Genomic DNA, 12,498 nt, shown 5'->3' with positions numbered 1-12,498 from the left:
TTGTGTAGGATTTCACAGGCTATAACATGGATGGAAAGTTGATCCGTGTTGAAGGTCGTCTCCAGAACCTTTTCCCTTCAGATGGAGGACACATCAGCGTGGAGAATATCAGCTATGTTGAAGGTATTTGCAAAAGTCGAGGTTGTAGAGGAAGCTCCAACAACATTACTTTGCAGTGCTGCGTAATTTAAAGAGTCTTGACATTGTAGGGGGGGGGGGGTTTGTGAAAAGCAAAGTGCGATTCAGCTATTCCTTGCTGGATAGGTGCATTGTCCACATGCGTTTTATTCTGTTTTCACTCCAGGTTCCATCCTAATGAAACTGGCTGTGAAGAAGGATGGACATTATTTCTGCACACACATCAACCAAGTTGTGAAACCTCTCCCTCAGCCCCAAGACAAAGAAACCAATGGCGGAAAAGGTACAGATGGTATTCCTACTCCAGACAGTAGGCCTGTTTGGACATTTTAAATTATTTTGATCCAGTGGTGCAATCTAACAAAGTACATTTACTGAAGTACTGTATTTGAGTACGCATTTGAGGTGATTTACTCAAATATCTCTATTTCCTGCAACTTTTGTTAAAAAACTAAAATATATATTTAAAAAGTCTCAGCTGGAAAACACATCGTCCTAAACTGAACATGTTTGTCCTGAATAAACCATGAACAGTAGACAATTGTACTGCTAAATCAACACTCCTAAGTACTTTCAGTACATTGTAATGATGAAACGTACGTGCTGATGAACGTCCCTCTTTGTGTGCCTGTGTGTTTGTCCTTTTCAGTGTCGGAGCCTGTACAGCCTGTGAAAAGAGTGACACAGGGCTCCCTCTCAGCTGTCTTAGACAATGGAATTCATCTCTCATACAGTTTCTACGGTCCAACAGGAGAATATAGAGGTATTCATTTGTATTTGAATATTTCAAGCTTTACTTAAAATTGAAAATAATTTGAATATGGTCCCTCTCAGTGCTTTGAATATTCCTGTTATTGTGTCTTGATTAAACAAAGGGTTGAATTGACTTCCGTTTTGGCAGTATTAACTGTGTTTCTGTTTGGTGATATCCTAGTGAGTCCTCAGGAGACCACAGAGGGAGGGGCTCCAGATACCGGCACCTTTGTCCCCAACCCTCCCCCATCCTCCACTTACTGCTCTAAGGGGACAGATCTGGACTTCGTTCCTGCCAGACCTCCACTGTCCCAGGTTCCACAAACTCACAAGAAGGCACAAATTAATACAGTGACGGAAATACGATTTTAAACAAAGGCTTATCAATGGCTTACATTTTTTTTTAAATACAATACCTTTATCTTATTATGTATTCAATTTAAACCAATGTCTGGTCTGACAGTCCATGTTTACATACACAACCTTTTAACCATAAGAATTCAAGTTAAATTGGTCTCCAGACTCGATATGAAATAGTAACAACCATCTTGGGCGAAATGACCTATAGTTTGTATCTTGTGCTACATGTGAAGATTATATTGCTTTTATTATTGTATTGGTCATAACCTATGTTTGTGGTTGATTGTAATCTAAGGTGTGTGAAGGTCAGACAGTATTGCCATCGAGTCCATTCAACAGTCTCAGCCTGTCTGTACCTAACGGTCTGCTGCTGCAGTTCCTGCGAGAGGATGCACAAGGTCAGGGTTGCACTTTTTCTGAAAAGTATACACGAACAGACAAAGGTGTGTGTATTCTCACAAGTGTAGTTTTATAAAACTGCATGTGTAACGATGAAGTGAGAATAAGTGAAATAGCCCTGCCACTGGTAGTGATTGCACTCGGGGAGAAATCAAATCAAATTCAATTGAAGACCTTTTTATTGATAATTAAGTGGCTTTAATTTATAAAAAATGTTTTAATGCATTCTGTGTATTCCATTTAAATTATTTGAGACTCAACCTGCAGATAGTGATTTGTGTTAAATGTGTTTGCCTTAAAATGTGAGTTTATATATTCCATAAATTCTGTATTCCCATCACTCGCTGGAAAATATTTATTACATGATTTATTTGTATTTGTGTGTCCAGGAGTGTCCTCAGAGGAGCAGGGTATGTTGGTGAAACAGAGCTTTCCTCTTCATGGTGAAGGAGTTGTTGGGCAGCTTCAGGACGCTTCCCTCTCCAAAGAACTGTCCCGCATTGTCACCAGCCAGGGAGCTGTGATCCGAATCATGAGAGACGGGTCTACAGAGGTAAACATTGTGCACACATGTATGACTTCTCATTTGACAATGTATGACCTGAACTTCTTTTACGACACACACACACTCAACACTCAAATCATATGTGCACTGCAGGTTCTGTTTGCTGATGGCTCAGTCAGCTTCAGCCAGGATTCTGGTCCGGTGTGGGTTCCTGATTCTGAAGTTGAGGAAGAAAACATGTCTCAAGAAACTAAGGACAGAAAGAAAGGTTGGAGTGCAGCACCACTGAATAGAAAACACTTTGATAATCACTGAGCACAGGATAAACCCAAACTTTGTATGTTTTATGTGTGTCTACACAGAGCCGAGCTCAGAGAAGGAGGCTGGTGCTCAGAGAGGTTTTTGGTTAACAACGAGTCCGTCTGGGGCTCGCATCTACACTGTGGGGACGACACACCAACACAAACCCACCACGCCTCTCCTCGCCTTCAAGGCCACAGACCCCATCACCCATGACGTAAGAGAGCAGTACCTAGTAGTTTAGGTTTTCAGTTTCCTTTTTTCCGATGAATATAGATGTTAATTTCAGTAATGGGCATAGGTTGTTTCAAGGAGGTGCTCCTCTGTCTTTCAATACATCCAATCTGTTTCTTATGTCAACATAATTGTCCGAGCATCTTTGCGTGTGTTGCTTCGTCAGGTGATGCTGAGCCGCGAGGATCTGGTGGTTTTTGTCCGGAACCCCGACGGATCTTTAAGTGTAGAACATGCAGACGGAACCAGGATCACTAGCCTGTACCAACACAGACCACCAAGCACACCACAGCACACACTGCTGCACACAGGTGACCAGAATATACATACAAAACACACAAGCATATTCACAATAAAAAGGACTTAATCTTTAAATTAAGGTTATTGTTTTGATCTGACCTGAGTCCATGTGTCTGTTACTTTCCAGGGGAGCAGCATGAGACCCTTAAATCAACCACTGAATCTGAGTGTGTGTGTGTCACGCGCTGTGCTGACAGCATCTCTGAAAATATTCAGGATGCTGTTGACAACGGTGAAGACATTAGCAGCAACAGTGCAAGGATAGCGTGTGAGCATGTGTGTGATGAAAGAGAAAGTAGTGTGTATAAGAACGGTGAGGAGAGTGTGTTTGCGGAAGATACTGTGGCTGGCAATGGTAAGAGTAGTGCATGTGAGAGCAATAAGGGCAGTGTGTCTGCCAAGGAGCGGGTGGTGCTGGTGGAGAAGGAGGGCTGCTGCACAGTGGTGATGTACCCAGAGCGACACATGGCTCACGTCTTCTTAGCAGATGGGACTGTAATCACTGGGAACAACCAAGGAGCATATGAGGTGGGTAGTAAATGACAAATAACACATCTATTTTTAATGTTATGGTGGGAATTGTATGTGATTACAGCATTTTTCTACTTTTGTATTCATCTTCTCATTCATCTGCTACCTACCACAGTGTCAGTCTTGATATGATAAACATGTGGCACCAAGTCAGACTCTTCATAAATACATTTGCCTATAATAAATAGTCAACTATTTGTCACAACATCAATTTGTAGCTAATTATAATTAATTAAATTGTATATGTTTTTCTGAAATGTTTTTTTAACATTTAAAAACGGGGTATGTAATTTATTTCAGAAACACTTTTTGTTATATTCCATGGAATGCTCTTAACATTCCGATAGCAATGAATATATTAAATGCTTTGACAATAAATACATAAACAAAATTAATCTGTGGAAGCCGTAGCGCTGTAAAAAGCACGACCAATCATTTTAGCCGGCCCGGCTAAAAACCTGCCTGTCAGCCTTCCATCTGTGCACAAATTTATATCGTGCCCTCATTGGTCATGTGCGCGTTCGTGTGTGTTAGAGGAGGGGCTCTGTAAGGAAGTGGCAGATTTTTTCCGGTTGTGTATTTTCAAATTCTAGCGCACTCAAGCTGGTTTCTCCAAAATTACCTACCCCACCTTTAAACGTTAACTGCAAACATTGCCAGACAATTCTGCGAAAATGATAATTATTATTAACTATAGCAAGGTTTGCATATAAGCTTTTTGGGTATATCTTTAGTAATAATAATGGTCCACTAGTAACATCCCTCAAACTTACTTTATAATATTTGGCCCTGTGTGTAGTGCTGCAGGGGAAGAATGATCGCTTTTTAAACAAAAACAAATAATCATATTTCAGGGTGTGTTTTTTTTGTTGCAAGATAGATGGATGTGCTGTACTTTACTGCTTTTAAGAAGATTGACAATCACACTGATTTACATGTTTGATTATTTGTGTATGCTTGTGTTTCCAAGGTGTTTCCATCCAGTGGGGGGCTCCTACAGATCCAAAGTGATGGGAAATGTGTGTACTCGTCCGACCCCCTTGTAACCCCCAGTCCAATGGGTGGCACAACAACAAACCAATCAGGAAGCTACACCATGAGTCATACAGACATAGTGGCCTGTGACGTTACAGACCCCGATGGAAACCACTTTCAGGTCAGGATTATAGGAAGATGTAAAGATGTTACCATACCTGTGTTTATGGCAGTGAATGTAAGAGATTGTCCTTTATAGACTCAAAGAAGTAAGGCCACATATTGGCTTTGGAGACAGCCTCATATAAAACATATTTTAAAAACAACTGTCCTTCTCAGATTCTCTGATAATAAATAAAGTCATTAAATATTCTCTGACCTTTGCATGTGTGTTAAAGGTGATGGAAGATGGACAGGTATCAGTGTTGAACTATATCCCTGCTCCAAGCACACTTAAAGAGGAGGAGGAGCCAGAGGAGGAGGACAGAGAAAGGGCCAGGATACATGTTCAACACAGAGAACATTGTCCCAGGTGGGCCTGAATTTTTATTAATTGTTATCCCTTTAATGTTGCTATTAGTATAAAATGATATGTATTCTGCCTTAATACATTATCAGTAGTGATAAGGTGATATGTAAGTATTATTATTGTACTGCTTTTGTGGATGATAATGTCAGAGGAACATCGTGTTATGTTGCAGGCTGTTTCTGGTGTATGAGGACGGCTCTGGTACTGAACTGCTGAGCTCTCAGACCGTTGAGGAGCTGCTCTACCAGGCTTACTCTGACCCCACCATCGCACTGCTGAAGGAGCCACTGCCGGACACACAAGGTGCCCTGTTCAATATCTATAACACCAAGACATAACTAAAGAATAACTTTAGGCAGCGGATTCACTTAGAACTGTTTCATTATCTATCCAAATTGTAGTAAAATATATAATATGTAACTTCTCAGTATTACATTACATTTGTAAAAATAACTGGCCCTATCTTGTTTTTTGTTGATACTGACATTTTTCAAAATGCCTCTAACAATTTTCAAACCTAGAAAAATCTGTCATTTTAATCAAGATAATGGTCCATTATGTTTGGTTACTTGCAATGGTGTTGTATCCCCTTTGACCAAAATTCAAAAGGGAAGGTTATGTAAATGTCCAGAATATAATCTGAAGTTTTGTTCTTTTACAGATGAGTTTGGCATCACCATCCTTAAACCTAGCCATCAGAGCGTGTGGTCCCAGTGGTTGCTCGGGAAACAGAACATCACCCCTCCCAACCTCAAAAACCGCAGCTGGCATGATTTCCCTCAAACAGAGGTACAGGTGTGAACATATACACGTATTATACATCTACACACAGAAAAACAAGACACTCAACACACACTCTTTTCCAGAGAGTGAGCCCAGGTCCTCCGTTTGGTACCAACATGGGTCGAGGTTTGTTACTGAGAGAGAGGTCCGCTGGTTCAGCAGCACAGCGTCAACCCGCCAGGAGCAGCCCTAAAGTCCTGGAGACGAGGGAGCTGTACCAACACCAACCAATCACCACACCATTCAGAAATACTGTGGACTCACGACTGAAGGTAAAACAGACCAATGTCCGTGGTATCTATAATATACTGTCAATACTTTCCAATTGCTGTTGTATGTAGGTGGTATTTTAACCTCCTGGATTCCCCTATAATTGTTGTGTTTAATGCACAAGTTTTAAACAGAGTCTACAGGTCTGTTTTCTCAGGCAGATCAAAAAAGAATATCCTGTTAAAATCAGAAACCTAACCTGGTCACCTGGAAAAGTGATTTCTGGCATGGTCAAAGAAAGGCCTCGAAACTTCACACTGTGATACTACTGCTTTGAAAAAGTTGAAATGTGTCTGTGACTGCAGGATTACCTAGAGAGTTTGATGGAGACAGAGCAGCGTTCAGAAGAGATGAAGGTCAAAGACCCTCGCACTGAGGAGGAGAGCGCTCATGCCAGCGATCTGCTCAATCTGGTCCTGGTCTGTGCACACAAACACACACAGACACAAGTTATAGTACTACAAAAGAATGTTATCGCCATTGTCTTTCCCCAATGAACACAGAAAATGTACAAATAATGTATTAAATGATTTGCATGATATTTATATAAATCATTTCTTATGCATGTTAAAGTCTTTTGCAGAAGAAGATACTGGAGGTCACACCTTTGACAAGAGGACTTCAGGTGGGGAAAAAGCCGTTTTGTAGGTTATGTTTAGAACAATATATATTCAGTTTAGTCCAAAGAAATAAAATGTTCATTTGCAGTGCCTTGGTTAACTTTCTTTTTACAGTTAAGCTAATATTTTCAAAGCTAACAAGGAATAACAATGAGAACAATTCTAAAATATATTGGATGGCTGCATTCGATTTCTTGTCCGAGCATTAAAATATTGTGACAAAACTATAGATCTTGCTTGACATGCAATTACATTTGTGTTAAATTAAAGTAAATTTGAGGTTTTCAAGTCTAATATTTAGTAGTTTGAGTGAAGTACATTTCTTCTATTATTCTTCTGTATGTTTCCACAGAGGATATAGCCAACCTGTACAGCCAAAGTGTCGGAGCTCCAGTTGAGCAGTCGGATGTTTCAAGAGTCACAGTAGCTAATGAGAGGTAGGAGAGATTAAAATGCCATGCATGAACAGATAAGGTTACACTCTTTAAAGTAAATGGTCCATGTATTAAAAAAAAAAGTATGTGTATGTAAAATCCTCTTTAATCTCTTCTCCGATCTAGTTTTATAAATAGCAAAGAGTCTACATGGACTGAAAGACTTGCACAGCACAGGTAAACACAGGCTTCTTCTCACACTGTTTTATACCCACCTTGACGTTAAGTAGCTTATCAAGTTCAAATCTTACTGATTATCTTTATAGCACTGCGATAACATTTAAAATAAGATATTTACGAGCTGTACGTACTACACATCCCACTATACTGTATTTGCCTCTGTGTGTGTTTCAGACAGGAGAAGTGTGAGGATGAGGCTTATAGAAAGTCTCTGAGGACAAACAGCATTGTTCCTTTTTTCTACCCAGAAAATATCCAATTATATCAGGTACTGTATGTGTTCACATCAATGCATACACCGAAGTACATTTTCTTTAACTATTGTGGCAGCATTATTAGGAAAAATCCTTCAAGCTAAACACACACCAATTCACCTTTTCTGACATGAAAAACGCACAACATAAAACAAGAAACACAAGTGTTGCTTGTTTTCCAGGAGCTTCTCCAGCACCAAACACCAGACATGAGGAGTCTGTCCATGGATCTCCCTCCGATCCCCCGCTCAGACAGTGCTGAAGACTTCCTGAAAGACGCCCCACAGGAGAACAGTAGGTTATTATACTGTCAGTATTCACCAGCAGCTACTGAGATGAAACTCATTTTAAAGGAGTCCTGTTGGGAATCTGTACAAAGAAACAGTAGCTAAATAGATATTTTCCACGGCAGGCAATTTGGCTTGTCTTAGAAGGAAAGAACATCCGTATCAATTAAATTAATTAAAAAGAGTGCATTCATTCAAATGAAGATACAGTCAAATGCATACTGTGTTATATCATGTTTTTATTTGCAGCCCCACGACCCTTAAACCCAACACCCTCTCAATCTGCAAGGTAATAAAGAGAATGTTATAAACTGTTCTTCTTCCTGTTTGATTTTGACTTAGCAGTGAATCACAAAACATCAGTTGATTTTCTTCCTCATACATTGCTTGTCTAAATAATGTTTCCATTTGCTCTAAGTCATGCAGCAGGAAGTGAGAGGAGGCTTAAGGAAAGACCCAGCAACCCCACGCCTCACAGTGCTGGTTTGTTCCCCACCTAACATGTTGTTTTATATATTTTTTTATTTTTTGTCAAATGCAGGGCGGAATTAATTCAAATGACTATTTTAAGATTAGCAAGAAGCACGGGGAACAGCATAATCAATCAAGAAATACATCTGAATATATCAGGGACATTTTGAGGTCATAGTCTGAATTATATTTCATGCGTCATCGGGCTACAAAGTGCATTAAACTGTCGCATTTTCTCACTGGTATGGTGCAAATACCTACATTGCTAGCAAAGCAAAAACCAAGTTCATGTTCTAAATAGGACTAAAGATTTATATTTTCTAGCAGGTATACATAAGGTATAAACAGTATATTGTGTGTCAACAAGTTATGTAACATTACTTGTATGTTGGTTGGAAATGTATTTGAATTGATGTTTAATAGCCGCTTGCATCTCAACGCCTCCTTAAATTTACAGTCATTGATTTGCAGATTATTTCTAAATTGGTTGTGATGCAGGTCATGGGCATTTAAATCAATGCCTGTATGACCATGTTTCTATGTATCCAGGGGAACGCAGTGTGAGGGGTTCACCTGGGCAAAGCAAGTCGGTTCAGCTGGATGTGACTGGAAAACTCAGAAGGACTAAAGTCAGACTCCCAACGTCTATCCTCACCTCTAAACCTCGCAGCATACCAAATCAACAGGTAGCTAAACATTCCCAAAATCTATTCTATTATACATCATTATATATCTAGACACCTACATGCTCCCCTCTCTCTGTGTCACACGCACTGTCACACATGCACACACACTATTCACACATCACTCTATCCCAGTTCCTATCAGTGGAGGAGCCGGTGAGGAGGAAGTGTCGGACTATTTCTCTGACTGATCGGAGTGTCATAGCAAGGGGATTCCAGCTGCTCCCCTCCACTGTTGACTTTGGCACTCTGCAGGAGGGCACCTCCTCTGCAATTACTGTGGTGATGAAGAACGTGGGTGCTGACACTTGCAGGTAAGACACCAGATGGACTAGGAAATAATCAAAATAAGTATGAGTTTATTAGTTTAGTTTCAGCATTATAATTAGCAGGGTGTCAGAGATTTAAAAAAAAGTTCTCTGGTGAGGTACAGGAGAGTCTGGGTCACCTTCAAATCTAAAGGGAAAACATTCACCTGCAACTATTTTTTGTTTCGATCTCTCCCTCTGCAAGGTTCCATGTGAAACAGCCTCCTGCTGCTACAGGCCTCCGTGTCATCTACAACCCTGGGCCTGTGAGTTTCCAGCTGGGTGTAATGATTACATGTGTTAAAGGAGCCACATTGTAAGAAGTGTGTGTGTGTGTGTGTCCAGGTGGCTGCAGGTCTGCATGTTGAGCTGCAGGTTCAGCTGTTTGCCATGTGTGCAGTCCAAGCAGGAGACGAGGAGCCAAAGAAGAACCTCTCTGAAGATATCATCATCCACACTGAAACAGACATCCTCTACCTGCCTGTCACTGCCAATATCCTCTCAATAAGTTGCTCACTTATTAAGAAACACTTAGATTGTTATCCTTAGTCATTAGAAACAAGTGTTTCCGCAAGCAAATATAGCAAACATATGACTCGGCTCAGCCAGTATTCCGCCTTTTAGCATTGCTTTTACTTAAAGGGGAGCTATCATGCAAAATGCACTTTTATACATGAATATGTGTCCCCGGTGTTCCAGGGAACTCACCAAGTGTCAGAAAACAAAACCCTCTCTATTTTCCTCCATACCCAAATCTCTAAAAAAAGGGGCTGCAACAGATCTGATAAAAACTGATCCAGATTTGAACATTTTCCTGACGTCAGGACAGTGGCACTACGGCTATTGGGCCAACTCCACCAATCAGGAGGAGACAACCACGGCATTGCCGTTCGAAAGCGCTGGAGACGCTGTAGTACATATGCCAGGCCTCTAGATGGTGCTGTTGCTCACAGAATCAACCCTTGCAAAAACAGAGCTAACATTTTTCAAATTGAGCTAAATGAGGCATGGCTAAAATGCATGATCTATTTGGTATTTTGAAAAAAAAAAAGTATAAATATGCCTTATATAGGTATGGTCCTACACTATATTATTCAAATATAGCATAATAGGTCCACTTTAATATGCAGGTGCTTTTTTTAAATCAAGTTGACATCACTGGTGACATAAGGAAAATTCCTTTGAGAAAGCGGAATTAATGAATGTTAACGTGCAGTTGCTTTGAGATTCATCAAGTCTTGGTGGTCTTTATAGAAGATGTTCCTTAAATCATTTCACCCATCCTTCCTGAGAGATTATATGATGTTTGGCTCAAGGATCACAGCAGTACACACAGCAAGAAAAGCTTGGGGGTCCGTCAGCTGTCTGCCAGCCTACCTGTAGGACGGGGGGCTGCACAGCTCCACAGACCAGCTGGGAACCTCTTCACCAGTCCTTCAGCAAACAAGGGTCTGTATCTAATAAAATAAACATAAATGTCAGATGTGGATATAAAGTAGTAACAATATCTGAACCAGTTTTTGTTTATACATTTCAGGACATCTCAATCGCACCACTCCTCTGTGAAGAATACTTATCAACATCCCATCTGATTCCTCATCATTCATATCACTCGGTTCTCTTTTCTTCAACATAAATGAAGTATTTATATGGATCTTTATGTTTCAAATAAAACTGTTACTGAAATAATTGTAGCAATTATATCAGGGTGTTGTGAGTATGTTTGTTGTTTATGGAAGCCCATCTCTGCAATCAAAGGAACAAAATAAGATGCAAATGAAGCCATGTGATGAATAAAAGAATCCTGTGTTTCAATATGAGAAACTTTGCCAATATAATGACCTAATAGTCGAAAATAATGACTATTATCCCAAACATACAACTTAGTAGTGCAAAATAATGAGAAACTTGTTGGGATTGACTCATTTGAGATGCACACATTATTTTTGACAGTTTCTCATAATGAATTACGGGATCTGTGTTTTTCTATAACATTGGGAGAAACATGTTTTCATAATGTATGTTCCCGACATCTTTAAAATTACCCATTTTAATTTAGCTAATTGGTTAATGTGTGCCTGAGTGGGTGCGCGTGTGTGTATCTCGCGCGTGTGCTCAGGTCAGGGCCGGCCCGTAGCACTGGCGTTATAGATGTTCGCCTAGGGCGCCAGATCTGGGGAGGCGCTGCGCTGGTAGCTCTGGGAGGGAAACACATTTTTTTTTACCGTTGGTGCTCATCCTAATTTTCGGCCTTGATGTAACAATATTCATAATTAAGAAAATGTAACACCCTTTTCCCCCCGGTTACACTTTTAATTTGCCCTGTACGATGGGCGCTGTAAGTGATGAAAATGGGGGATGTTGGCTTATCAGGTGCCCGCAGCTCACAGCCAAAGGGCGTGGGAGCGAGCGAGAGAGAAGAGCGCACCGGCGCTGTTATTAGAATCTGGTGCTAGCTGCTCTAACGGATATAAGAAGAAGATGTTTCTACAATAATGTGGAGGGAGAGTCCTCTCCAGTCAGACTGAGAGGCTGATAACTACAGCTCAGTGAGATAATGTTACGAACTCAGAAACTCGAGGTATAGGACCCAATTGCACGACCCAGGAGACAGAGGTAAAGTATTTGTAAGATACTTTATTTTCAAAAGAAGAACAGAAATAAACACTTTCTAATCTCTTGATGAGATGACAAAAAGTGAACAAAAGAAAATCGCTCACGTAGTGAGGAACAAAAACATCTTGGTATCAAGGAGAGCATAGATCTGACCTAGGCATGAGACGAGACGAACTGACAATGAACACTGGGAGACTGGGGAATTTAAACACATGACAACAAGACACGGGTGGAAACAATCAGGGGCGGGGCTGGTGCTGATGAGCACGGGAGACACACGAGGTAGATAATCAGGAAGCCTGGAATGACAGGTAAATGATGAATGACAAAACAACATGAAAATGAAACTCCCTTAACATTTCTGTCGGTGCACAACAGGTAAAGGACTTTACGTTTAGATAGTTCACTTTAGTCTAAGTTATCTCAGTGGGTCTCAAACGGTTTGATCACAATTGATGTAAACACATTTCCAAGGCACTCCTTTATAATTATTGGGATAAACAGGTTTGAAATCATTTCAATGTATACTATAGGACAGTAACCAAAAATATCGTTTAAAACTGGAGAG

General features: G+C 40.4%; 1 protein-coding gene across 2 annotated transcripts in view; it reads left to right on the top strand.

Moving 5' to 3' along the window:
* The window catches only part of spag17 (sperm associated antigen 17), a 43,901-nt gene extending 32,880 nt beyond the window's left edge, over positions 1-11,021 (top strand). For both annotated transcript variants that reach the window (XM_034136761.1, XM_034136762.1), the window contains 29 exons: positions 9-123; positions 305-421; positions 788-901; positions 1,073-1,206; positions 1,547-1,649; positions 2,040-2,203; positions 2,309-2,423; positions 2,518-2,672; positions 2,856-3,000; positions 3,117-3,517; positions 4,491-4,676; positions 4,894-5,027; positions 5,197-5,327; positions 5,686-5,813; positions 5,891-6,079; positions 6,383-6,496; positions 6,651-6,702; positions 7,050-7,134; positions 7,258-7,308; positions 7,486-7,579; positions 7,748-7,859; positions 8,102-8,141; positions 8,271-8,335; positions 8,873-9,009; positions 9,142-9,320; positions 9,520-9,580; positions 9,660-9,807; positions 10,593-10,763; positions 10,852-11,021. In XM_034136761.1, coding sequence (XP_033992652.1) covers positions 9-123; positions 305-421; positions 788-901; positions 1,073-1,206; positions 1,547-1,649; positions 2,040-2,203; positions 2,309-2,423; positions 2,518-2,672; positions 2,856-3,000; positions 3,117-3,517; positions 4,491-4,676; positions 4,894-5,027; positions 5,197-5,327; positions 5,686-5,813; positions 5,891-6,079; positions 6,383-6,496; positions 6,651-6,702; positions 7,050-7,134; positions 7,258-7,308; positions 7,486-7,579; positions 7,748-7,859; positions 8,102-8,141; positions 8,271-8,335; positions 8,873-9,009; positions 9,142-9,320; positions 9,520-9,580; positions 9,660-9,807; positions 10,593-10,763; positions 10,852-10,880 — 3,669 coding nt within the window. In that variant the 3' untranslated portion in view covers positions 10,881-11,021. The remainder of the gene's footprint in view (positions 1-8; positions 124-304; positions 422-787; positions 902-1,072; positions 1,207-1,546; positions 1,650-2,039; positions 2,204-2,308; positions 2,424-2,517; positions 2,673-2,855; positions 3,001-3,116; positions 3,518-4,490; positions 4,677-4,893; positions 5,028-5,196; positions 5,328-5,685; positions 5,814-5,890; positions 6,080-6,382; positions 6,497-6,650; positions 6,703-7,049; positions 7,135-7,257; positions 7,309-7,485; positions 7,580-7,747; positions 7,860-8,101; positions 8,142-8,270; positions 8,336-8,872; positions 9,010-9,141; positions 9,321-9,519; positions 9,581-9,659; positions 9,808-10,592; positions 10,764-10,851) is intronic.
* The last annotated feature ends 1,477 nt before the right edge of the window (positions 11,022-12,498 follow it).

This window comes from Trematomus bernacchii, unplaced genomic scaffold (assembly GCF_902827165.1).
Source record: "Trematomus bernacchii unplaced genomic scaffold, fTreBer1.1, whole genome shotgun sequence".
Classification (NCBI taxonomy): domain Eukaryota; kingdom Metazoa; phylum Chordata; class Actinopteri; order Perciformes; family Nototheniidae; genus Trematomus; species Trematomus bernacchii.
The sequence above is the reverse complement of the archived record's forward strand: the minus strand, read 5'-3'. Positions and strand labels throughout refer to the sequence as shown.